The sequence below is a fragment of the Drosophila subobscura genome, chromosome J (assembly GCF_008121235.1).
Source record: "Drosophila subobscura isolate 14011-0131.10 chromosome J, UCBerk_Dsub_1.0, whole genome shotgun sequence".
Classification (NCBI taxonomy): domain Eukaryota; kingdom Metazoa; phylum Arthropoda; class Insecta; order Diptera; family Drosophilidae; genus Drosophila; species Drosophila subobscura.
The window spans coordinates 21566913-21593511 of record NC_048532.1 but is presented as its reverse complement, the minus strand read 5'-3'; the positions used below and the strand labels follow the sequence as shown (position 1 = coordinate 21593511).

Genomic DNA, 26599 nt, shown 5'->3' with positions numbered 1-26599 from the left:
GTATATAATTATTGCAATTATAAATGATTTGTAGTGGCATATGTCATTGCCATGATCCTGTTTAGCTGTGCCCTGCTGCTATTTTTATACCTGTTGATGCAATTCTTTACGCGAGAAATTTATGGATGGATTACACCGGTATTACTATTGTTTGTTTTGGGTAAGTTTGTATAAATTGGCACTTGAAGATTCCTTCTTTGATTGTTCTTTGTTTGCAGCCATACCCTTTGAGTGGCCTGCACCGGATAGAGAATTTGCTTTCCTTTATGTAATACCCACATACTCAGCCATTGCATTGATGCATTCCATCTGCATTGAGGCATCATCGTATAGAGTGTGTAAGGGCAGAACAGACAAACTTTATGCAGGATGCGGTGAATGATTAAACTGCAGATTACCCTCAGACAAAGCCTTAACTAACTATATTTTAGAGATCCACTCACATTGGTGCTGCACGTACGCTGGATTTCCATACATAATGGCACTGGTTGGCTCTTCTATGTTATTTTATATCCTACTGCTGCTGCTTGAGCGTGGATCGTTTTGCAAGAGGAGACCAAGAAGGTAAGACCTCGGTTACCTCTTTATATATATAATATTTAAGGTTCTCTGTTAGACGTACAGGTGGTGAATATCCCGACAATTGTGATGTGCAAAGAATGACACAAAATGAGCTGAGAAACCACACACTTCTCTTGGAGAATGTGGTAGCAAAAAACAAAAGAAGTCCCATCAAAGATGTCACATTTGGACTCAAACCGCAAGTTTACAGAATCATTTAATTTATACATATTTAAACTCTGCTTTTCGTACAGCATGGATGTTCTTGGACTAGTGGGTGAACGGTCTGGCAAGACGAGCATTAACAATATAATTGTATCGAATATCAAGCTATCTTCGGGTCGTGTTCTAGTCAAAGGTGTCGACGTACACAGCAAGAAAATAAACCGATACAGGGCCTACAAATATATGGGTTATTGCCCACAAAATGATTGTTTTGAGCCCAAATTTACAGGTCGTGAAAATTTAAAAATATTCTGCCTTATACGTGGCTTAAGAGCGGATAAAGTGCACGAAGTATCCGAGGAACTGGCCGAAAATCTAAACTTTCGGGAGCATTTGGATAAACAATCGTGGAAGTATACGATCAGTGATAGGCGGAAACTGAGTACAGCAATTTCAGTAATAGGAACTCCCCCACTCATCATATTGGATGAGCCAACCGCAGGAGTGGAGAAGGCGCATCGAGCGGATGTTTTGGATGTGATCAAGAGTGTCAACGAATGTGGCAGCACAATTTTGCTATCCTCAAACAATATTGAAGACTTTCAGTCTCTGTGCAATCGAATGGCACTGCTGAAGCGGGGAAAAGTCATTGGCATTGGATCAGTGGAGAGCTTTCGAAATAGTCTAACCCCAGGACTGATTCTCATGGTAAAAGTCAGGCCACATGCCATAATACAAAGTGTGCGGTAAGCCACACTGTAATGTACCGTAACCGTAACACACTAATAAAATGTACTCACAGAAATGGACGCTTGCAAGCCAGCGAGCAAGAAATTATTTCCAATATAACTGCATTCCTGTTGCACAGATTCCAAAATGTTTATTTGCTGTAAGTATTGTTTATTACTGCCTATTGCATTTCCTTAAACATTTGTTTGTGTCTCTGCAGCGAGGAAATACAGGGAGATCTTTTGTATTATATACACAACACTACGATTCCACTCGCGGACGCCTTTAAAATAATCGAGCAAAACCGACACGACCTCTTCATTTCGGACTTTCATTTAAAACACGAAAACATGGAACTAACCTTTGTCACTCAAAACTTTCGAATTCTAAAATAAATGTTCATTAATTGGAATAACTGTTAACGTCCTTGTTGTTTTCTCCGATATTCTGCAGATCGATATGCAGGATTTGTTGCAAAATTATTATCGGTATATTTGTGCGATAGCCTTTAATATCGGCGGCATTTTGAAATTAGGTCGGAATACTTAAAAATGTACTTAAGCAGGTCTGAAAATATTTTATTTAATCAACCGTTTAGTTACTACTTTTATGCTATAACTAAGATTATTATTGATCTAAAGAATTTGTGCAATTTTAATATGCAAATATGCAGTTTTGTTGATGCAAAATATCGACGCGATATCCATCACTAATTCCAGATACGGTAACACTTGTTATGATTCACATACCTACACATGCACACACACACGAATCGGTGAAATATGAATTTCTGCAGAACAACAAATGAAAGCATTGTGATAAGATAAGATAGCTCTCATTGATTTGAACAAACAGTCTGCAGTTTACTCATGAGCTGACGAATAAACCACAAGCCAGCCCAATACGCTACACCCACACGTTCGCTAAGGATTCCAATAACACAATGTCAACTCTAGCCGAAAAGGACTTTTACCAGTTGGTACGTAGTCCATGCAGCTTACATTAATGCAGTTTTCCAAAGATGATTATGTGCTCCGAATGCTCCGAGATACGGAAAACCAGACGCCCGAGATTTGCATTTTTGCAAGTGGAATGGAATGCCAATGGAATAAGCAGTAGTTGCATACATATTCATGTCTGTATGTATGTATGTGTGGATCATCAACAACAATCGAGTGGATCTAGTCCAAGTCTGCATGCAGCTGCAAGTGCAGAGTGAATATTTTAAACTTTGAGGCTCATTAGCTACAACACAAAGAAGAAACAAATCTGTTGCCATAGCAACCAAAATTTGGACAGGTCCGATCTTGCCCTACAATATGGATGAATTTGATGCATTGGAAATATCTGACCCAAATTAAAGTGCTCCCCAAGGGAGCGCCACCATCAATGGAATGATCGATGGCCATCAGATAAGGCCGCCATCCGCGGTTGCGCAAATGTTTTATGTATGTAGATAGCAATCGTGCGTTGCGGAACAGCTGCCAAGGGATGATTTTTCGTATAAGCGTAGCACCTTTTCAATGACCATAAGCTTAAGGGTTGGGCGCTTCTTGTCCCTATTAACCTGTTTTTCTTCTTTTACAGACTGTCAGCACGAACAAAGCTTTAAATGGCATAGAGGCACCATTAAAAACGAAACATGCTCGATCCATTATTATTATGATACACAAAACCAAAGAAGCAAAATCATTTTGGAACACCATCTCGCGGCAGTCCTTAATGCAGAGCAGATTCACTGCCTGGAAGTTTTGCCATCTGCTGCACAAGGTCCTCAGAGAGGGTCATCCATGTGCTATAAAACATTCTCAAAGTCACAGGAAAATGATTTTAGAAGTGGGCAAAATGTGGGGCCTGCTGCAGGACGACATTGGACTTTGTATAAACGCCTACTGCAAGCTGCTGGTCACTAAACTAAACTTCCATGAAAAGAACCCATTTCCCGGAACCCTAATAGTTTCGTTTAAGGAACTTGCGAAAGCTGCCGATCGGGATTTAAATTACTTGTAAGTCTTGACATAATCACACAGATAATTCGCATAATAAAACCTATCTTTCTGGCTTTATTTTAGCTTTCAATTGTGCGTGGAGATCTTTGACTACTTGGAGGATATCATTGCACTGCAGTTACAAATATTCGCCTCCATTAACACCTACCGAATGTCGTCCATGACGCAGCAGGGTCAGTGTAGACTGGCTCCCATGATTTGTCTCATTCAAGACTCAAACGCTCTCTATGATAATAGTGTAAGGATTATGTTTAAACTCCATGAAAACCTACCGAACGACGTCCTGAGCGGCCACAGGGATCGGTTTAACGTTTTATTTTTAAAGTTGAAAGACTTCTATGAGAATGTGCGACCGCTTCAGTATTTTAAAAGCCTAATTTCGGTTCCGGAACTGCCCGCATCCAGTCCAAATTTCAGTTCACAAGTGGATTTCAGTAGCTATATACCACCAGTGGTCTATGTGCAACCAGAGCCCGAGCCAGTTGTGGAAGATCTCGTGGAGACCAGCAGTCCCTCAGAGCCAGATTATAGCCAAACGCAGCAGCAGCTGAATACACTGGAGAGCATTATCAATGAAAAGGATGCCACGATTGAGGAGTTGAGATTCAGATTGAATTCTTTGCAACAAAATTTCGATGAGCTTGGACAGAGCTACCAACGTGAAGTGACCGAAATGCAGAAAACGAATGCCCTGCTATCAAGCGATCTTTTAATATCCCGGGAAATGTGCGAAAATATACGGATGCAAAACGACGATCTTGAGGCACAATTAAATCAGAATCCCATGCTAATACGTGAGTAAAAAATATCTTTTATATTAGAAAATATAATTCCTAATATTTAGAGCCAGGTTTTGTCTGTAAATATTAATATCGAAAGGTATTTTCTGATAAATCTGATATATATCACCAGCTGAACCCGACGCGACTATACTTCTAACTAGTACATAGAACATAGTGCATAGTTTTTATTGGATGCAACTAACGCGCCCAACTCTTCAAAACACTTTAATTACACTGGAGACTTCCCATTTTTTTAATCGAATTTAATTGAGATCTTCTATTAATACATTCAGGCGTGTAAATAAAATTATTGTACATATAAAGAAGGAGAGGGAACAATGCAGAGTCGTGGCAGCATTCGGAGCCCGAGGGCATTGTCAGGAATCAAAAATATTTGAAATGTCGCCGAGGGTTCAGCTAGTTTAAAATAAAATGTTTGGATCAAAAAGGTAATTAAAATATGCCAAAAGTAAAGATATGTTCATAGTTTATATTAGAATCTAACCAAAATTAAATCTACTTTACAGAAAAGGTAATGGAAGAGGAGGAAAAGCAGAAACAATCTTCAGAAAAGTTTAACAAACTGAAAACACTTTACACACAAATTCGGGATGAGCATATTAAATTATTGCGTGAGGTAAGCAAACATTTCTATCCTTGCAACGATTTGTACTAAATGAATCCTTTACTATTTCAGCAAAGTGAATCCACAAAGGTTTTAAACAAAGAGAAGCAAACCAACTCCGAGCTACTACTGCAAACAAAAGTTCTCAACAATGAAATACTAAAGATAAAAGGCGACGTTGAAGAGAAGAATAAAATAAACTTTGATTTGCTGCAACAGATAGAAGACCAAAAGGAACAGCTTTCGCAGCTTGAATCGGTTAGGAACGAGATCAAGGAGCAATTTGAAAATGTAGTAAAACAAAAGGAAATACAAGAGCTGGATTCCATATCCACGTCTGAGAGATTAAGCGAAAATAGTGTAGTTATTGAGAAACTAAATGAGACCCTAAAGGAAGCGCAGGAAAAGGTTTCACTTGCGGAAAACCAAATAGTGCAGAAAAACGAAGAACTGCAACAGCACTTGAAGGCGCATGAAACGGAAAAGGAAACACTCCTAGCACTGAACGAGCAACTAAAACTGGAGCATAAAACAACATTTGAGGCTCAAAAGAAAGAATTGCAGCAAACTACAAACAGCCTTAACCAAAAGGAAACATCGCTACAGGTAAATATCTATAAATTATTTACTTGTACTCAAATTACTAATATTCCTCTGCTTTCACACAGGAACTAATTGAAGCTCTGGCGCTACTAAAGCAGGAATTTAGCAGTGTAGTAAAGCAAAAGGAAATACAAGAGCAGGATTCCATTTCGTCTTCTGCGAGATTAACCGAAAATTCTTTGGTCATTGAGAAACTGAATTCGTCCCTTAATGAGGCCAATGAAAAGGTTTCACTTGCTGAAGAACGAATAATGCAGAAAACCGAGGAGCTACAACAGCACTTGAAGGCGCATGAAACCGAAAAGGAAACGCTGTTAGCACAGAATGAGCAACTTAAACTGGAGCATAAAACAACATTAGAGGCTCAAAAGGAAGAATTGCAGCAAACTATAAATAACCTGAACCAAAAGGAGACATCGCTACAGGTAGAACCATATATAATCTCTTATTGTCTTACATTTACTTATATTCGTATGCTTTCATACAGGAAACGACTGGTGCTCTGGCGCTACTGAAGCAGGAACAGCTTGCTGTGACTCAACAATACGAGGATTTGCAAGGCAAGCATGCGGCTTTGGAAGAAAACTTCCTACAAACAACGAAACAAGTGGATTCCATTACGGAATCGTATCAAAATTGTCATTCCAATCTCAAGGACGTGAGAAAGTTGGTCGTGCAAACAGTGAAGGATATTTGCAGTTCCAAATTGAGCGATTCCGCCGAACAGCCGCTAGATGCTATACCAAAAATTACTACAGAAATGGATGGGCTCATAGTTAGATTTACTTCCACGCCTGAACTGCAGAAAGCGACCTCCATTGAGGGATTGCAGGCTGCCATGTACTTTGGTTATACATTTATTAAATTATACGACCAGTGCGATGTCATTTACAAGTCAACAACAGAGATTGAGACGGGTCAAGGTATGTCGCTAGAGCAATATATTTCTCACTGAATCATTATTGATTTGTTTCCAATTTTAGATATTTTAATGAAGGCCTCATCCATATGCTCAGACATAGGCACCTTTTTCCAATATTCTCTGAACGAGGAACCTAGGGAAAGGGAATCGCAAAAGGCTTTAAGCGATGCTCAATCGAAACTGTCGGATATACGAAAATTAGTTGATAAAATCAAACAGACCTTTGAGCAGAAGATGGACTTCGACAAGCTGCTTGAGATAGAGCTCCGCGAGATGGATAGTGCGATCGATGAGGCAGCATCAAAGATTATAAACCTGTTGGCAAAGGCACGCGAGAAGGATGACAAAACGAACTTGGAAGTCAATGGAAAAATTGTGGATGCATGCACCACCCTTATGCAATGTGTAAAGGTTTTAATTTTGAAATCCCGCGTGCTACAGCAGGAAATTGTCGCATCTCAAAAAGGTAAAACATAAGTCAAGTTGAATCTTTAATAATTCTAATTGAATTTTCTTTGCTACAGGAAACGCAAGTGCTAACGAATTCTATAAGCGCAACAGTCAATGGTCGGACGGCTTGATATCGGCTTCAAAAAGCGTTGCCAAGGCTGCAAATTACCTGGTGGAGGCCGCCAATAATGCCATTGAGAGTGAATCTGGAAAGAACTTTGAGCTTATAGTCGCTGCCCAGGAAATTGCTGCCTGCACTGCCCAAATGGTGATTGCCAGTAAAGTCAAGGCTAATCGTAATAGCCAGAATCTGACGGATCTTACGAAAGCATCGCGCAGCGTTACTCAGGCCACTGGAACGTTGGTGGCCACTGTTAAAGATTGCAATTCCCAACTGGAAGAGCTAAACGAGAAGGAACTCTCCAATCTAACACCATCCCAAATAAAGACCATGGAAATGGAAATTCATGTTAAAGTTCTCGAAACCGAACAGGCGCTGCAGACACAGCGCATGAAGCTGTCGGCGTTTAGGAGGGAGCACTACAAAAACACCGATTACTAAATATGTTCAATTGTACCTAAGTATTATGTATTTTGTGTTTGTACATTTAAGGGCAGATCAACAGATCAAAGCGATGGTAAAGGCTCTCTAAGATTATCCTAATAACTGGGTTTGTTTTGATGTAAGCTTTCCAAATTCGTGGTGGAACAAGAAATTCATTAAATTATTTAGTAAACCCAATGATCGGATGTAGATAGAGTTATCCTTATCAGAATTAGATCAAAAGAGATGTAAAAACAGCCAAAGAGAGTTTCGTATATCTTTCGACCTTCCAACTTGGTTCATTCATTTTTAAAGCTCTCTGTTTTTACTTTTTTATATTCTCATTTATTTAAACAATTAGAGTTCTGTTTAACTTAGCTCTTCTATCACATTGTACTTTTCCGAAAATCGATTCGATTACATTCTGCAACCCATACATTTAATTTAAAACGATTGCTGCAACCATAAATATTTTATATACACTCTTTTTAGCTCTAATTTTGTATTATCACGAAAAGGCTTATTGCTTTTTATAAAACGGCATGTTCATGTTCATGAAACACACTTTTTGCGTAGTTTATCTGAAAGAGAAACGAAACGTATGATTGTGTGATTGATTGTTTTCATCAATAAATTGTTTCATATTTTTGTATAAAATAATTATAATTCACTTACGCATCTGGATGCAGCTTCAGCACATTCCTCCGATCGACATCGTATCCTTGGCCTCGTAATCTTTGGAAGATTGGTTGAAATTTCAATGTAATGGCAGGACGATTGCCTGCTTGTCGATGGGGTTGCACCCATATTGGTTACCAGGGGGTGGCATGAGAGTATTTCACTCAAGTGGCAATGAAGCACATTGTTTGGAGTTCCGTCAGTAAGTGAGAATATTCGAACATATTCTGTGGACACAAGCAAACGCAGTCTCGCCTCTTTATCGCTCCACAGATTCGGTTCGTACGATATTATTTTCTCATCAAAGTTCCGACGATTTATAAGGTACAGATACTGCTGTCCCTTGCTCTGACGACTCGAATACATGGGTAGAAGTCCGCCAGTGGCACCAGTCACGCATCTCGGTAGCCGTTTTCTGTCCGGAGAAATTCTCGCCGTACCTCGACTCGTTTCCCGCACCGCACTTGCTGTCTCTGAGGCCAGGTCAAGCACTCCAATAATTGGCTTTGTGACGGTGCCCACTAGGCCTTTTCCCAGGCCACTGAGAAAGCCTGGAACGCCATCCGATTGAGCTCCATCGTAGGTGTGTCGCACAATACTGGTCACTCCTCCAAGTAGGCCAAATCCGAATCCCTTCAAGCCTGCTGCCAGGTGGCCGCCAGAAGTGTTTGTCTGGGGTTCCAGGATGCGCAGTCTCGTCTCATTGTCATGCTCATCGAGCACCACCTTGCCCAGACTGTCAGATAATGTTTCCGTGAGCTTTGCTGTGGAATTCGACAGGCCATGGGCTACATTCTTGACTAGACTCGTGACGGAGCCTTCAAAAATTAATCCAGAGACACCTTCGGAGAGATCGTTGGCGAATCCCAGGGGATTGCCTAGAAAATCCACGCTACCCAATATGGAAGCTGCGTGCCACTTGACTTGGTTTATGTAGTGCCGCTTCATGCCCTTCAGATAAACATTCAATGTCTCAAAGTGAAATTTATCCGAGTAGCTGTCGAGTTCTATTAAAGCATCTTCGAACTTGATGAGCGTCAGTCCCAATATCTTTTTGGTCTCTGATAATTCGCTGGGCAGCTTCGAAGAAGTACTTGCCGACAGGCGCACCTAGGAAGAGGCTGTTTAGTTACAAATTAAATTATTCAAAGCCAGAGTTAAAACACACCTGAGTTGAGCCAATATTTAGGTTCTCAAAATAATATCTTTTCATATTTTTGAGTATCAGTTTCTCCTCAAAGTTCTCGAAATCGTAGGCCACGCTTAGGCTTTGCCTGTTGGATTTTCCATAGCCGAGAAAAGAGGCAACCTTCAGTATGAGTTTCTCCTCCAGATTCGCAATCGAAGGCTTCAGGTCCAACGTGAGATACTTGAAGATGATGGCATTCTTGTTGGGACAGGGTAACATTTTCAGTTTCAGAACCACAGCGCTATTCTGTTGATCCTGTTCAGTGGGATTGTACGTGTGTAGTGCCACCTGGGTGCCCGCATCCAGTAGCTGATTGTCGATTTGTATGTACGAAATGTTCAGATCCAACGAATTCTCAAACACACTCTGCACAAAATCACAATGTATGAGATCCAGGCTGATGAACATAATCTCCTCGCAGGGTTTACGTGAGATTATGGAAATACCAATGCCCTTGAGCAGCTCCACCTTTATCTGCAACATAAAATATTGTATTTTTTGATGGACTTTCACTTAAGTTAACATTCAATCTCTTACCTGATACTCATGCTGTGCTGATACCTTCGTTTCGTTTGCCATTTGTCTGTTGTTCAGCGAGGCATGCATCCATATTAAATCGGGCGCTAAATATACAGAATTTTGCTTGGTTTTTATGTCGCCAATTTCGATGGTGCATATGGGACCGTCCATCTTCATGGACAACTCCAATTGCCCCGATCCAGGTCTTAGTTTTTGCGCCACTATATGTTGTCCAATTGGAATGGTTTGATTGTTTCTCTTCAAGTTGGTGTTCTCTATGCGACCCAAAACCGCTTCAGAGTTGGGCTGCAGACCCTGGGCACCGCAGCGGGACTGAAAATTATAAGCCAAGAGTGAATTTCAGAATGAATCGATGATGCAAGATAACTCTCACCTGCACACACATGTTGGCATGGCACATTAATCGTCCACTTTCGAATCTCCATGTCTGTGTGGTGACGCGCTGCTTGTTCGGTGTTCGTACCACCAAAGTGGTAAACTCTGTGGGATTGGGTGGCCGCTCCAGATCCAGCACTAAGCGTACAGCATTCGCCTCGTTGGACTGAATTGGCGGCGTGGATCCTTCATGCTCCAATTGACCATTGGAGTTCATGAGCCACAGCTGCGAACGATCACCGGAATTCTTCTCCATTATAATAACTTTTTTCCCTCGAACACCCAAGACCAGCTGCTGATAGATTTGGTCGGGTTTTCGCTCGTGCTCGCTTGATCGGTCGAATGTGTCGTGGAAGGCGATGTAGATAAAGTTAGAGTACGTCAAGGATCTCTTGATGTTCGTCTTGTTAATGGGAAATTCTACCATATTTCCGCCCGGTGCTTCCACCAGCAATGTTTGTGTGCCCGAGGGATCATCCAGTACATAGGCCAGCGAGGATTGGGCACGCACTGGCGTGATCCACGATGGTCTGGTGCCCATTTGTGAGAAATTAATGGCAACTTCAGAGCAATTATCAATGCGTATCGGCGGGGGTAATGTTCGTGCGTCCGTGAACAACAGAATATATGTGGCATCCTTGGAAATGACTTCCAAGCGTAGGAAGAACATTTCACTCCAATCATTTCGTACATTTATGTACAGACTTTGCACCTCATTGATGGGTATACCCTTCGACCAGCAGCAGCACTCCACATCCGGTATGCGCACACAAATGTACTGCTCCTGATCCCAGTTGGGCCAGTGAAAGGCGAAATTGCAATCGATTGGCGCTGATATTATGTTCCTCGTACTGGGCTGATCCTGAAAGGGCAAAAAGAGACATTATAGGAATGATTTTGGAGCTGATTTAATGTTTACTTACAATATCGCAGCGTTGTATAAATTCCAGCTTGTAGCCACTTCTGTTGTGCAGATGAAATCTGGGTGATAATGTCACAAAAGTCGTGCAGGCATATAGTCCTCTGCCACGTCGCACGCTTATGCCTATGGCATAGCTCCCCTTGGTATTTTCCGCACGCAATTCCCTGTGACTGAGGTCCTTATGCATGCTAAAGCTTTTGCACCACTGCAAAAAATACTCGTAATAATAATTGTTGATAAAAATATAATTGTAGCATACCAAATTGTTATTGCCAAAGGCACAGCCCAAGCGTACTTCAAGTGCCGGCGATCCCTCTTGATCAGAGAATGAAAACATGAGCGGTGCCACTTGTCGTGCGGTTTCGTGCTCATCGAATTGTCCGGCCGCCGTGTGGTTGGTGCCTTCTTGCTTGTAAATCAGTGGGAGTCCAGTCTTATTGATGATCCAAACGGGCGCACTTATGTACACCTCCATGCCCTTGCCTTGAAAAGATTGAATAGATATGCGTAAGTGGAGTTCCCGCTTCTTGATGTCGATCAGCTTTAATTTCGGTTCAACAATGCCAATGTGCCTGCTGGGAACCTTCACGTGGCCCGACAGCTGGAAGTTGTCCAGTGTAATGCTCAGGTTAAAGGGCTCGTATATATTGACATTATAAATATTGGTACTCTCCGAGGCACTGATCCTCCCCGTGGCACTTTCGTGTATCTTAAACATTAGATCGCAGCAGAGCATGTTATTTATTTTCAATGGAGGCAGCAGAGTGATTTTGTGCCCGGGCAAAGTTGGCTCCTTGCAGTGATAGATTTCCCTGTTAATGCTGATTAGAGTATACAATATTGTTCGATTTTTATCATAGCACACTTGCAGCTCCTGCATGTTGTCGTCGCCGCACAGTTTCCATAAAATCTCCCTATTGCTGAAGCCAATATCGTCGGTATAGTTGCCAGACAGCACTTGATTCTCGCTGGAACAATGCGCAATGTAAATAGAAGCGTCGATGAATTTAAGCGGCAGCGACATCTCATCGTTGGGTTTGATAACATTTATGGAGGACAATCCATCACCGTAGTCACTCCTCAGCGATGTCTTTAGAAACACACTTCGATCCAGTTTGTTTATCAGCCCCAATGATGATTTCACTTTAATCAGTTTCTGTGCAGAACCAATCAGCGAGATATCGAAGATTATTCGGCACTTTGTGGCCAAATCGGGGGAATCCAAGCTGGTTGTCCGAAAGAAAACACCAACTTTGTCCACTGACAGTGGTCCAATCAATGTCCAGCCATGAATCTGCACGAATATTTGGTGCAAATTCAGCTGATGGGAGTGTATGTGCCGCAGTTTGCTCTTCTGTATGAAATCAAAGGTTTTCGTCTCGTTTGGCGGCACCGAGTGCCAGTTCTTAATGATCTCCAGTTGATGCACATCCGAACAGGACATGTCCCCAAGTGGTGCGTAAATTGGCTTGAACAGCAGCGGCGTTCCGGTTAGATTTTGCAGCGCAAACGGAATAAACGGCGAACGTTGCCGGAAGTTCTTGGCTCCATTGTCATTGAAATCGTTGGTCCAGTTCTTCAGCACCATGTGGAACAGCTCTATAAATGTGGAGGTAATATTTAACTTTAGCAACTGTTTGCTGAAGATCCCAATCTCGAATCGTTTCCTGTTCTCCACGTGTCCTTTGGTGTATTTACACTTGGCATTGCACTCCCACGTTTCGGCCACAGGTTCCCAGCCACTGAGGCGACGATTATAATAATTTAGCGCAACTTCTGTGTCGACATTTGCCAGGCTATAGTATTGCATTTTGGACTGATGTTCCTTCGCCTTCAAAGTCAGGTTGAACAGCACCTTGGAGAGTGAAATCTCAAGCAGTGGCACATCCGCATCCATGCAGTCGTCAATTATGAATACCGAAATAACATTCGCATCGACTACTAGCTCCTTCAGTTCCAGCGCGGGGTTTCTGGTAGCGTTTTGCTTCTGCTGGGACAGCCATAGAGCAGCGTCGTTGATCTTCCAATTGTTTATTTGCATGGCATACAGGCAATCATTGATGGGAAATCCCATGGCCACAAGGGGCGCAACTCTCTCCAGATCAGACTCGTCTTTGGATATGACTTTTTGCACTCTGGATGTCTGCGCGGGCAGGAGTCTTGCCATTCTGGAGAATAGTTTCACGTCCACATAGGATAGCCGAATATTCAAAGGTTTCTGCACGAGAATGCTCAAGCAATTGCTGCGCAGTTCGATGTTTAGTGTAAACGGATCAATGATGGACAGCGCACTGTCATCTTCTTCGTCGAGAGTGCACGAAAAGATTTCCAAGTGATTGATATTCAAAGATACCGGAACAGAGACACTACTTGGCTTATACGAGATTACTGTGGTACTTTTCAATATGATTGCCTCCGAATCCAGGCGACTGCAGTCCTCCGTGAATATAATCTCAGAGTCTGTAATATTCACAATGAATTCTGTGACCGAAATCGGTTGGGGCAGCGGCTTTTGCACTATTGGATTTGCCACACCAGTATCCGACGTCGAATCCTCCATCAAGTATGCTTTGAGCTGTTCCAGAATATCCATCAAAGCGAACACTCTCATATTATTCAACATTATGGTGTACTTCGATAGATTTGCATTCTTCCTGCAGTGGATTTCCACTTGCACAGCATTTCTGGGCGTCGCACTGACAGTCTCCTTCTTTGAGGGTTGCAGAATATTTCTAAACACATTATCATTGCCAATGGCCTTGCCATTTCGTTCGTCCACGATCAGTATGTTGGTCGATATTAGATCTATATCCTGCGAACCATCACTGAACAAATCAATTTCCAGCGTCGACTTGATAAAGTGAATGCATGCCAGTGGCTCTATGGGCGTATTTTGTGTCGTATTCAGAGTCAGCAATATGGAAACGTCTTCCAGTAGGATTTGTATTGAAATCAAGTTCAAAATTGTCTGCGACACTTCACTCTTGGACACCAAACTAATCGAGGAGAGCATTTCAATGGAGCTGGAGACATTGTTGGTGTACTTAATGTACACATCGTCTATTTGTTCTCCAATATTGTTATTCAGAAAGCTGCGAATCAGCTTGTATTGCTCAATGTTGATCACGCCATTCACTTTGGAGAAGGTTCCCTTCGTGCTGATATCGGGGCACACGCGAATCCTCTCCGTTGACAGATTCCGCTCCAGCTGCAGGTTGAGGTAACAGGATTCCTTGAAGAACTCCTCTCCCAAGCGTACAAACTTCATATTGGCAATGATAATTCGATCCACTGACTTCACTGAGCTTCGTTCGCCCGAGAATAAATTAATGTTGACCAAATCGATGCGAATCACGTCCAAGACCTCGTTTGTCTTTGCGGAATTCAACTTCTTGCTTATGATACATGGCTCGCTGGCTAAATGGAAGCTATTCGTAAGCGTAAGCTGCCCAAGATTGGCAATTATTACTTGTTTGTTGTTATACGATGCCGGCAGCACGATAACCGGCGAGTCCGCCTGTATGAAAAGTTTCATTTGTGTTGGCCGCAGACTTTGGTCGTTTTCCACATTTTGTTTTTTAAGCTTACGGATCACAGGCTGAAAGAAGTCAGGTTATAAGTAATCAAATCTATAGAGTATGCTGTCCATTACCGTTTGCAATTGCAGCAGATCCTTCACAAATAAATGTAGTTCTGTTGCAAATCTCTTTGTGTGGATATAATGCACTGCCGACATGCCGATTTTCAACGTAGAATCAACATCCAACGTCTTTAGTTCATCCACATCGCACGGCTTTCTGTGAATGCACAAAGTTTTATTGTTATAAGTCTTTCCAGGAACGGGGCCACTCACTTTCTATAAAAGAAGTTCAATGCTTCTGTGCCGCTGGTGACAAACTTTTGCTTGTAAATGTTTCCATACTGCGTGAGGTCAAACACCGACAGAGAGCCCAAGTGGCCCTCAACTGATTTACCAAACTGGTCATTGGTGATCCTAAATAAAGCGTTTGACATATTCACTCTCGATAAGAGCGAATCATTTCGAATCAACGTAAAGTTGAAGGATCTTATAGACACCTTCAGCGTGCTAAAGAGATCGTCTGGGTCTGTAAAGAGAGAATTAAAGGGTTGATTAGTATTCCTACAGAACCGACTGAGAGGCACAGCCGCATGACGCGTTTCCCTACCCTTTTTAACCAGCTTCTTTTCCTGTGTTACTTTGTGACTATCGCTCTCTGCGGATATCAGACCGAAAAAGTCAAATACTGTGTACCAACGCTCCACGCAAATGGCCAAATTCAAGCAATTAAATTGAATCGAACTGAATTGATCCATCTCGGTGGAGCCTTTGGCTGGTCGTCCTCTGTGCGAATTGTAGGTCACCAAAGTTTGACCTCCCTTCTTGTTGCCTTTATCGTTTTTCTTGGAGAACTCAGATTTCTTGGCACCATCAAGATTTTGAAATGGATTATTGTCTTGGAAGCACGAGGGCACCGAAGTGGATCGGCTTTTCCGATAGTTACAGTGAGTGGGTATGTCCGGGCACGATGATGAAGCCGAGGCTTTCTTTTTGATGGTTTTATCATGATTTACGGATGTCACCATATTTCTGAACGGTGACGCATTGTCCGATTTTAGATCCTCCATCAGCACGGACTTTAGTATTATTTCTATATCCTTGTCATAGCCCTTAACGCGATGCCTAACGTTGAAGTCTTTGAAGGTGATATTTATCAGGTCTTCGTGGTGTTGGTTCTGCAAATTGATTTGAAAAACTGGCACCGAAAACTGAATAATAGTGCTAATGGTGTGCTCTTCTGTGGCATCCGAGTCTGGTATGCTAACTCCACTTGGGTCGGGGTGTGTAAACTCATTCGCTTTGCCATTGGAGAAATTCGTGGCATATGTAATGGACTCATTGAGGAGCTCGTAACGTTTGCGATTGAGCGAAACCTTAAGGGCTTCCACCATGCTGCCTTCAATCTATAAGTATACCGGAAATTATGAGCATATGCTCTGCATTTTTCCTTTAATAATATACTTACTGAAACCGTATCTAGTTTTCGCTCCTCACCATTCCCGTTTCCATCGTTATAGCCCACAGCAAGCTGCAAAGTGATGGCCGTGTCGGGCAGTATGGGAATGGCATCCTTATTCTTCGATGGATGCACATTGAAGCAGTTTTCACGCTCGTCAATTGTCATCGAATATACGTAAATGTTTTTGATCTTTATGGTGTAGGATTCGTCAAACTCATTTGAGTCATTTACAATCATATTGGAACACGTCATTTTGCCCAAATTTGCAATTAAAACATGCGTGCTAGTGCTCGATATGGGCAATAGAATAATGGGACTATTGATGATGATATCCAATCTAAAATAAAATAGAAATTAGCTGATAAAAATGCAAATAAATTCGGGTACTTACCGATTGTTATGCCGATTCTTCTGTGGATTCACGGGCCTTGTTTGATCACTGACATCCGTTGCGCGGATTTGTTGCACAAATTCTTTAGCCATATCCGTTGCCTTGTTGCCGATGGAAGTCAAAAACTCTCTGAAAATGCACAAATAGATTCAAAATTAACTTCTTAAAATATTCATACATGAGTAAATTGTAAACTTACCGCAAACTTTTCTTGAAATATGTTATACATGCATTTACATCTTGCAAAAATCGGGGACAATGTGTATAGGACACCGATGCCATTCGCACTTGCACGCTGCATGTGGTCTTATCGCTCCAGTGACTCTTAAAGCTGAATGCATCGATTTCATCGCACTTTACATCTTCTTCATCCACATCATCCAAATTGTTTGAGTATATTTCATGCGAAAGTCTGTTGAGAACTGTTTGCCTATTCAAGTCGGAGGTCCTCAGTATTTGATCGCGGCCGACGGACAGTATTCTTGGCAGGAAGAAGGCTTCGGGTGTTATGTCGATGATCTGTATGCCGCCCAGCGATCCGAATACAGTTAGTTCCGACTGAAATGAGGCATTTATCTTGGCTTCCGTTAAGGTCAGAGTTCCAACTTTGCGACCTCCGTGATTTATTTTATATAACAATAAAATATTCAGTCGAAAAAAAGTCGAAGAATATTTCGATGTGGTTCTGCTGCGTGGCATCGGGCTCATCCAATTCGGTTGGCTCTGTCAAGGCCTCTTCCTTGATGCCACAGCTTTCGTCTTGCAATGTGCTGGTACTTTGACTTAATATCGTTCGTTTGGCAAAGTTTAAAATCTCAAGAATGGTATCCTGATTGGCGATTATATCCAAATTGTTGAAGGTAATGTCTGTGGAGTGCAGCTGCGTTGCATTGCTTGCAGTGGGCGCAACAATTTTGACTTTTACAGAAATTAAAGCAGATTCCTCATCGTCACAGAAGGCAGCAATTGGATCATCTACAAAAATAAATATAAATGGAATGGAATAGAGAAGGATTCCAGTTTTTTTCATACCCATTCGTAGATTGTTGACTGCATTTTCTGAAAATGCAAAAGGCAAAGGTGATCCAGGCGTGATGGGCGACGCGATTGGACTATGCTTTAGGCTGCCCGATAGACTATCCATGCTGCAAGTTTAAGAACACAATAAAATACATATTTGATTCGGGAAGTACTCTGCACCTACCCCACATGTCGATGACTGGCCACTAGCAGTTCAAAGTCCGGTCCAAAAGATTGTATGGCATCCACCAGCAGTAGTCCATGCACAGACATTGTTATATTTGTTTCACTTGATTCCTTGATTAGGCCCGCTCTCGCACCGATTATCTGCAGCTCAGCTATGCTCTTCTCTTTGGACTGCATCTCTATGGCTAATTGTCCAATGGCAAACTCAACCACGACTCGACTTTTGTCGTCAATGCTGTCAAGATTGTTTACCCTCTGCTCACTGGCATACGTTTGGTTGCCTCCTCTATACACTTTGCCCACATCTTTGAGCGTATCTACAGTTGGATTCATGATGCCAAAGAAGTTATTGATGAGCACTTCATTGCCGTGTATTAGGATGGTGGGACAGGAGCCGAACAAAGTGAATGATGGATATTCGGGATCCACTGTGAATATGTTACGTTGCTCCAGCGTGATTGTTATATCAAATTTGTCAATTAGATGGAAGTTCGAGGATGTTTTGAGGCACGCTTGCCACCGCTCCTCGTACTTGCAGACCAGCACTTGCAGATTTGAAAAGTTAATGAAGTATTTGTCGTAGATCTTATTGTGCAGCACATATTCCAGCTCTACGTTCTTGTTGAGAAAATGTTGAACATTCTCACGGATGGTGGGTGATTCCGAACCACTTTTCTGCGATGCAGGCGGCGTAGAGCATGGCGTCATATAAGTTTCCTCATCATCGTCGTCATCGTCATCATTGTTAACTAATTGTGGATGGTTATCTGCCGCTGGATCTATTACCACAGCAGGAAGACATTTCTTCGCCTCCATTTTTCTCATTTCAAACTTTCCAAAGTCCAACAGAACCATCAGCGAGTTGGCAACTTTGTAGTTCTCCATAAATATGATCCGCGGTGCAAATATCTCAATCTCAAACAACCAGGTCTTGCGATTAACCTATGGATAGAGAGTAGCGATTAAAAACAGATATTATAAAGGATTTTTGGCCTACTTGCCTCATTGCCAATGAACAATTGATTCCAGTTTTTCAGAAAGTTCTTCCTTCGCTTTCCCGCGCGGCTCGAGACTATTGTTGAAACATTCTCTTCACTCGAATCGGTTATGAAATCCAAAATCCAGTAAATCGCATCCTTGTTGTATGTCAGATCCAATCCCTTTGACTTAATATTTAGTTGAAATCTCAATTGATTTGCATTTGCGTATCGCAGCTGAAATAGAACATCCTTTTCGAGTGAATTATTCACGCTTGGGGCGTTCTCGGTCTGTGGCTTAATTAGGTATTTGTGTTTGGTATTGCTGTTGGTTTTATCTAATAAATAAACTTCCTCTAGGGATACGCCCACAGTGTAAGAAGTGAACAGCGGACTTAGCTGAAGAAACGATGAAAAATTATTGAATTGCATTTCCATAGATTTTTGGCTCGAAGCATCTTTAATCGTCTCATCGGATCGCACGATTAGCAGACCTTTCAGTAGCTTAATTTCAAAGTGTCCAAAGACAGCATCACACTTGAGATCGGAGGAATTTTGCATGGAGTCCTCTAGGGCCACCAAAATATCGTCTTCCAAATGTTTGATTGACTCATCCGGCTCGTTACTCGCAGGGCTCGTTGGCATAATGGTGTACCAGCCCTTCCAGTTGGGAAACCAAAGAAAAAACATTTTCTTTACCTTTACATTTTGCGACTTGAAGGCGAGACCTTTGCTAAAGACTTTGTCAAAGCATATTCGTCTCAGAATACTTAAATCCGAAACGTTCCGGTCGCTTTCTATATAGATTTTAAATTCTTTGTCTTCGTCGGACAGAATATGATTTGGATTCATAATGATCTGCTTGTAGAGCAGCATGTAGCGCAGATTCTCGCTCATAATGGCAAAGTTTTCCTCTCTCGTTTTAAATATGAAGCCATGACAAACTAGGGCATATTTCCACCACATTTTCGGATCTTCTGCCACACTACAACTTGGCCTCTTAAGTCTGTACTGTCTGATTTCCTTAATTTTACGTATTCTTGCAAGTTTGTCCAACATTTGTAGGCGCTGGTCCTAAAAATATACAAAGATTTGTAGAGAACGCATCTTATGGAGTGGGAAGCCTTACCTTAGAAATATCTATAATTACTTCAGGAACTATAATCTCACACGAGACTCTGGGCTTGTCTTTTGTGCGTATAACCTGTTTGCACTTGTCCCGTTTCCATCGTGCAGTTGCGCAAATTGGCTTAATGATAAAGTTGTGGGGCCGCAGCTCGCAGGTCGAGTGCAATTTACTGAGAATATCCTGATTGGTGAACGACTGGCACGTAATGTCTTCATGCAGTATGTCCCAGTAAACCGACAGCTCCTTAAGCTCCACTAGTTTGTAGTTCATTTCGTTGTTGGCAGCCTTAAACGAGCCGCTCGTCCAATTCGAATCGCAGGTCTGGGCGGTTAACGATGCAATTTTGATGCCGGTTGCTATTTTGGTTTTTCCCACATCCACACTGTCCTCGTACCGGAAGTGGACATCAAATATCTTTAGCTCAATGTTGTCTATAATGTTGGTGGCCATATTCGTGCCATATTTAATCCAGTTGTTGTAGGAGGAAAAGTAATATGCATCCATTTGCATTCCCTTCTCGGACCGCCAGCCTGCCTCAGCATTGTCCAAGACCGCTAGCTTGTATTCCAGGTCCTGTAGTTTCTCTTTGGTATAGTCCCAGCTCTCCAGATTCTTTGGGCAAATGATGCAGAAGAGCCCCTCCACCGATATGCACCAAGGGGAGGTTCGGAACTGCCGGACAGGTATTTGGAGTTTGATTTTACGTATGCTGCCACCGGCCACCTCCACCGGTAGGTTGAGCGCTCGTAGTGCATCTTTTCGTATCGGTATGTTCTCAAGCTCCACCTCGCCTACAAGAGACAAACAATTTCACAATGTAATTATGAAATATGCAAGAATGTGCCGTTGTTACCTGTCAAAAGTGCAACAGATAATTGCGCCGAGTTTAAGTTTTCCAAGTATTTGCCCAGATAGGTATTCAAGACCCACGTTATAAGGTCTCTTAACATGGTTGTTGAATCACCGCAGCCGCTGTTACGGCCTTTTATTTACGTCTAACTTATTCCCAAACAAACATATGAGTGTAGTGTAATTGCCACCATATGATGGGAACTATCTACACGTCGTAAATACGGTAAATGACATATTGCACTAGTTTCGATGAATAGGAACGTGGAATGGGCTGAGACATATGGTAAATCAAAACTTCTATATATCAACCTACTTTAATCGGGTTGAAAGAGCTGAAAATATTAAAGTATAATAAACCAAAGCCTCTTATATTAGACAAATAACATATCCGTTCAACTGGAATAAATGAAATATATATTGTGTAGAGTTGCCTCAATCCATTTTCGATAAGTTTCTATACCATCTCAATCATCTCGACATCGCACTGTTCGATAGTCAATGAGTTCCATACCTAATAGCATGTGAAGTTCGCCAAAGTGCCCAGCTGAAATACAAATCTTAAAAAATGTCTGGTAATTCACCGAGAAGAGCATTAAATTTACAGGCAAGTCAAACAAATGAATAAACTGAGTTATGAGTGAGCGTTTCTAAATGTTTTCCATTTGTAGGGTGTGCTGAAATATTCGGTTGAACACACTACAAACCCAGAAGCCGATGCACAGCTAAGCACCGATCTAGATGAAGAGGTATGTGAATCTTCTAATAAACTATGACATTTGCATCCCCATAAAGCTGGGAAGATAATAGGTGCAGCATGTTTTCATCAAAGAAGATACTGCAGGCTCACTGTCGTGTTTTCGATTTGTCATGGAATTTGGCTTCGCGAATGATCTAGATTCTAGAAGGATCCACAGAAGTAACACCATAAATGACAATGATTCACAATCAATTGTTTGTTTGAGCGATTGCCGTATTTGGTTCTGACCAGATCGCATTTCGTTCTGAGTAAACACAGACCAAAAAGAGAGAATTCTGTTTGTTTATGCTGCAATTTGTGGAAATTCTGAAAGAAAAGGGTGCCAGAAGCTAATCTTAGCTTCGAATGTTTATAGATCTGGCGTGATTAAATGCTGTATTTCTTCAGTAACTGGTGAAAAACAATGCTGACTATTTCTGTGTACATTAAAATTCTCCAAGAAAAGGCTAACCATTATTTATTTTCTTTCAGAAAAGTCAATTCCTAGAGGGTGCACTGAATTCACTCACAGTCGGCGCATCGAATGACTTTAAAACCGCATTGGAAATTCTAGACAGCCCAGCGACGAGTATAGAGGAAAAGAAGGAGAGTCTGGATCATCTAAGGAGCCACATTGATGACATCGATCTGGCGAATGCCCTGGCCAAAATGGGCGGCACAAAGACTTTAATCCGCTATGTAACAGCACCGGAAAGGGAGCTGCAGGCATTGTCCATTAATATTGTTGCTGAAATGGCACAAAATAACATATTTTGTCAGGACATTTTCACCAAGGAGAAATTCTTGCCTGCGCTTGCACGAAATTTGAGTGAAGCGAAGAGTAATGAGAATATAGTTCGGTGTTCCATCTATGCCATCTCATCGATAATACGCAGCTTTCCGCCAGGCATGAATGAGTTCAAGCGAATAAATGGTGTTAAGGCGCTACTGCCGTGCCTGAAGTCCGCCAATGCAGATGTCTATATTAAATCGGCATTTCTCATTGCATCCTTGTCCTCGCTGGATAAGTCGCTGAGAGGTACGAACATTATAAAAAATATATAATAGAAGACATCTAAATACCATTTCTCTTGCAGATGCTTTTGTTAACTCCGACGCATTTTCTATATTAATTGAAAACCTAAAACCCATCGATGACTTTGATGTGAAACAGGAGACTACCCTCCATGCACTGTCCACCCTCTCAACGAAGTCGAATTTGAAACTGTCTGCGGAGAAACGCAAGCACTTGGAGCTTACTTTAGCACAAATAATCTCCAAAAACAAACAAAACGAAGATTGTGAGGTAAGGTTTATCCACACAAATTCAATGAACCATTTCTCTAAAGCATTTTGTTTCCTTTTCTATACTTTCAGGACATAGTTAATTATGCAAAAGAAATTTTGGACAACTTGAATTGAAACAGCACTGCCTTGAAAGATATAACAATCACAGAAAAGGGGAAATATATTAATTTAGTTGGTAGAGATTTTAAAAGAGATCACGCAAGAGCCTCGACAAATTTTTAAGGCGTTTTGACTCGGTATTATTCGAAATTTCTGTAAAAGACCTGCCTCGACTGTCTCCCGGGAGTCCGCGCTCCAATGGCAGTGGGTAGCGTAGTCTTGTCTCAACCTGTGATCCACATGATCGGCCAAGCAACTTCACAATCGATTGAATTGTGCGCTTGTTAGGCCGACTACGTGGATTGCAATATTGATTTAAACGTACGAAACATATTCCCCTTGGAGCGCTGATCCCCGTGCGACAGTGGACAGTTTGTAGGCTCCGTTCCGTAATCCTCTGTCTGTCCATAATGCAATTGTAAACAGTACTGGGCTTGGCGAGACTCGAACTTGATCTAATGTAAAAACCATACTGAAAATAGTACTCAAGACGCTACTTTATACAGCTGAAAGCAAATCAAATACAAATGATATTGGTAGATGTTATCTCTTTAGCAACGGAAATATGTGTGGAGCTTGAGAGATGCTCATTATCTCCAATTGAAGCCACCAAACCGACAGAACTAGATTAGTTTGCTTTGTTTTATAACTTTATTTTGTTAGTTAGGCAGTATGTCAAAGTCATCACCAACAGAAACAATGGGTATATATTCTAAAGTCGCTTCCAGTTGCGCATCCGATAGATATTTTCGTCTGGCACAGATATTCCAATCCATACGTTGAACGGCATGCAGGCTTTCCGCCTCATTGTGATGCCGTAAAACCATAGATTCCTAAACAAAGGGAAACCAGAGATTGTTGCAATGTCTTAAAGTTACTTCAGAAGTTCATTCCTACCTTAATTTTCTCCCATTTATCGTCCACATCTTGCAGCCAGCTGAGTAACAAACGCCCATTGAAACGGCAACGTGCGCTCTTCTCCTTTTCATCCTGCTCTGGCGTGAACATATTGTAGACCTCGTCATCTTTCAGATAAGTACAAACGGAGTAGGGTGCCAGTTGGCCGGATATACTTCTGGCCGCCTTTGAATGGACACGAATTATCTCCTGTTCGACATTCAAGCAAAGCTTCTCGCGCTCCACCGTATGCTGGCGATTTAGATGACGTCTAGCCGTTTCCTGATCCTCATAAATCTTGTGCATGCTCTGGGGCAATGATTTCGGTATTTGAATCTCTATTTTGCCCGCCGTTTTGCTCAACAGATAGGTTCTCTTCGTCAGCAGATACTCATTGTAGCCTTGGGGTGGCCGTGGCTTAATGGGGTACAAGTTCTTCCACTTCTTTTCAATCTGTCGCCGAATACTCAAGAACATTTGAAATCCATTTGTGAAGGGGGAATCATGAGGATGAGATTCTTCAGCATTCGCAGCAGCATCCAGATTTGTGTTCTTCGAGGCATCATCGGTGCTAGTTTTGGGCCGTATCTTACGCTTGCGCGGATGGACGTCTACGTTTGAGGAGGGATTGACATCCTTTGACGACGATGTCGACGACGTGGATGGACTCGGCACATTGGTTAGCGCGTCCTGGTCAAACTGGGCACTCTGCGGTATGGGACTGGAAGTCATGGTACCGTAGGATAATTTCACATCCACATTATCATTGGCATGATTCGACGACGCCGGCGACGGGGAGCTGCTCTGCATTTGTGGGGATGAGTTGTTCGAACTGCGTTCGGCACTGGCCACACCAGACCGATGGGAGCTTCGCAGAACTCTTAAATTCTTCTCATCATTGAATAGCTTAATGTTCTTGTCATCGAGGACGGTGGAGCAAATGATGTTGCTACCTTTTTGTGGGCTTTCGTGTGGGCTCATGCATTGGGTGGTCGTTATGACGGCATCAATCGAGTCACTGTTTGAGCTCACAACATAGGGCAGGGCCGCACTTCGCGAGGCAGTCACCTTGCCAGTTCGCAGAACATTTCCCTCGGTATCAATCGAGCAATTCTGTTGCGGAATCACAATCTTCAATGGCGGCACCTTGAGTCCTCCATTGTATATGCTATCATTACTCTTATAATCATCGCTGCATTCCGTTTCATTCTCAATATCGACATTCTTACTAATCTCCACCTGCTCCTTATCGGCACTCAATGCGTTGGCTTTACTGCCGGAAGGTGAGGCCTTGGTCGCCGCTAGCTTTGAGCCCTTTTCCACTCTGGAGGATACTTTTACGGAGGCACTCTTCGAGTCCTTTGAATGTTCCGAGTCCTTGCGCTTCTTCTTTTTCAGCTCTTCGCCAGATTCCTCGAACTCCTCTTCTATGTCTGAGAAACTGCGTTTTGTACCGGGCGTACCTTGGTTGGCCGCATCAGCGTTTTTGCCATCCGAGCTGTTTTCATCCGCTGATGTTTTGTCTTTCGAGTCAATCACTTCTTGCTTATCCGTGGAATTAGTCTCCTCAATCTCTATGTCTCCTTTCTTCGATTCGCCCTTCTTTATAGTTGTTCGGGTTGAGTCTGTAATTAAAGATTTCGATAATATCCATTAGTATCAAATATACATATGTTGATATTGAATATTGGGCTCCCTGCTTGTTTTGAGCCAAAGTTTGAGTGTAAGGAAGGTACTCTTGCTGACTGTACTGTGTGTGTTTGTGTGTGTGTCCATATGTACATATGCATGTATGAAAAGCGTACAGGCTCCACGAGTACGAAATAAGCTGTGGGATCTTTGAAATGAAAGCATTGAAGTTGCAGAGCGACTTGCAGCTCCTAGGATATCATATAATGAACACTGCGGGGCGCCTAAATTAGATTTAATGCATGGATATTATAAACACACTTTATAAATCATGCTAGCCCGTGGGTCCTACTTTTTGTGTGCAACTGCTGGTGCCCGCAGGCCCCGCGCAATCACGGCTGCGTTTATTACGCATTGGAGTTTATTATTGGAGATTGCTTTTTCGCTGCGTTTTAACTGGCATTATTAATAAATCACTATCTGTATACATATGTACATATATATGTGCATATACATATGTACTGTTTACCTGTAGAGGATGTAGCAGTCATTTGCATTAAGAGAGCCATTTGCTGTCTTTCGGACATGGGCGTGTTTGAGTTTGGTCTGGCTGGGGTAACTCCTGTAGTAAATCCTGTCCCCTTAGGTCTTGGGGGTGGCATACTATGTTGTTGTTCAGTTTAATACGGTAACAATAAAATATAGAAACAAAAGAAAACACGGAGGGGCGTTCGTTGTGCCCGAAAAATTAAAGCGAAAACCAAGACAAATATTCAATATGTGAACAGTGCACTCGTACACACTTTTTGTAACTATTTATGCAGCTCAAAATGCTGCATTTTGTTCCTAATTAAACTAAATAGGTTTTTTGTTAAATTTATTTTGTTTCTTCTTGCGTGTTAAAAAAAAAACAACAGCAACGCCGGCAGCGCTGCCTTTCGTGGTAACAATGATATTTATCGATTTTGATATTCGTTTGAGGATTACAACTAGCTGGGAGACATTATATCTGATCATATTATTGTATACGACAAATTAATCAATTCCCTACAAGATTTGCTTATTTTCAGGAGGTATTTGTTAGGGAATGTTTATGAAAAAAGGGTTTAAACAAAAAAGGTCCACAAAATGTATATGTTATTACTTGGTGACTACGCAGGAACTACAAAATTTACTACATATTTATGTAACTATCGACAGAGACACCTGACGAGGAAGTGTTTACGAGTTTCGCCGTATTTT

General features: G+C 42.0%; 5 protein-coding genes across 6 annotated transcripts; 3 read left to right on the top strand and 2 right to left on the bottom strand.

Moving 5' to 3' along the window:
• Positions 1-816: 816 nt before the first annotated feature.
• LOC117893669 (ABC transporter A family member 7-like) lies at positions 817-1476 on the top strand. Its single transcript, XM_034800359.1, has one exon. It carries the CDS (start codon positions 817-819, stop codon positions 1474-1476), a length of 660 nt encoding a protein of 219 aa, XP_034656250.1.
• A 720-nt stretch (positions 1477-2196) lies between these two features.
• On the top strand, positions 2197-8005 carry LOC117895649 (huntingtin-interacting protein 1). Of its 2 annotated transcripts, XM_034803432.1 has the most exons (9): positions 2197-2434; positions 3043-3461; positions 3528-4258; positions 4774-4883; positions 4944-5477; positions 5540-5899; positions 5962-6397; positions 6458-6862; positions 6921-8005. In XM_034803432.1, exons 1-9 carry the CDS (start codon positions 2399-2401, stop codon positions 7406-7408), a joined length of 3519 nt encoding a protein of 1172 aa, XP_034659323.1. In that variant the 5' UTR covers positions 2197-2398; the 3' UTR covers positions 7409-8005. The 2 variants fall into 2 exon arrangements, with proteins under 2 accessions (XP_034659323.1, XP_034659324.1); XM_034803433.1 differs by lacking the exon at positions 5540-5899.
• On the bottom strand, positions 7562-20883 carry LOC117895648 (vacuolar protein sorting-associated protein 13D). Its single transcript, XM_034803431.1, is given in 19 exon segments — positions 7562-7971; positions 8066-9178; positions 9237-9731; positions 9795-10109; positions 10171-11034; positions 11096-11299; positions 11354-14692; positions 14747-14891; positions 14948-15200; positions 15282-16077; positions 16140-16470; positions 16525-16653; positions 16724-17184; positions 17186-17499; positions 17557-17669; positions 17729-18672; positions 18732-19781; positions 19837-20627; positions 20690-20883. Coding segments are annotated over 19 exon segments (11805 nt in total). The 5' UTR covers positions 20787-20883; the 3' UTR covers positions 7562-7920.
• Positions 20884-21162: 279 nt separating this feature from the next.
• Positions 21163-23305, top strand: LOC117893887 (hsp70 nucleotide exchange factor fes1). Its single transcript, XM_034800659.1, has 5 exons — positions 21163-21292; positions 21357-21434; positions 21917-22463; positions 22522-22730; positions 22802-23305. Exons 1-5 carry the CDS (start codon positions 21254-21256, stop codon positions 22844-22846), a joined length of 918 nt encoding a protein of 305 aa, XP_034656550.1. The 5' UTR covers positions 21163-21253; the 3' UTR covers positions 22847-23305.
• A 158-nt stretch (positions 23306-23463) lies between these two features.
• Positions 23464-26282, bottom strand: LOC117893886 (ankyrin repeat domain-containing protein 11). Its single transcript, XM_034800658.1, has 3 exons — positions 25887-26282; positions 23729-25353; positions 23464-23664 (listed from the first exon to the last, which is right to left on the bottom strand). The coding sequence occupies exons 1-3, from the start codon at positions 26017-26019 to the stop codon at positions 23491-23493; spliced, it is 1932 nt and encodes a 643-aa protein (XP_034656549.1). The 5' UTR covers positions 26020-26282; the 3' UTR covers positions 23464-23490.
• Between the last annotated feature and the right edge of the window lie 317 nt (positions 26283-26599).

Bases quoted from the DNA above. Each gene is read 5' to 3' on its own strand.
- LOC117893886 (XM_034800658.1), bottom strand. From the start codon at position 26,019: ATGCCACCCCCAAGACCTAAGGGGACAGGATTTACTACAGGAGTTACC. The intron at 25,354-25,886 runs GTAAACAGTACA...CTTTAATTACAG, and splicing joins GACTGCTACATCCTCTACAG to ACTCAACCCGAACAACTATA. The intron at 23,665-23,728 runs GTAGGAATGAAC...CCCTTTGTTTAG, and splicing joins ATAAATGGGAGAAAATTAAG to GAATCTATGGTTTTACGGCA.
- LOC117893887 (XM_034800659.1), top strand. From the start codon at position 21,254: ATGTCTGGTAATTCACCGAGAAGAGCATTAAATTTACAG. The intron at 21,435-21,916 runs GTATGTGAATCT...ATTTTCTTTCAG, and splicing joins GCACCGATCTAGATGAAGAG to AAAAGTCAATTCCTAGAGGG. The intron at 22,731-22,801 runs GTAAGGTTTATC...CTATACTTTCAG, and splicing joins AACAAAACGAAGATTGTGAG to GACATAGTTAATTATGCAAA.
- LOC117895649 (XM_034803432.1), top strand. From the start codon at position 2,399: ATGTCAACTCTAGCCGAAAAGGACTTTTACCAGTTG. The intron at 3,462-3,527 runs GTAAGTCTTGAC...GCTTTATTTTAG, and splicing joins GATCGGGATTTAAATTACTT to CTTTCAATTGTGCGTGGAGA. The intron at 5,900-5,961 runs GTAGAACCATAT...GCTTTCATACAG, and splicing joins AAAAGGAGACATCGCTACAG to GAAACGACTGGTGCTCTGGC.
- LOC117893669 (XM_034800359.1), top strand. From the start codon at position 817: ATGGATGTTCTTGGACTAGTGGGTGAACGGTCTGGCAAGACGAGCATT.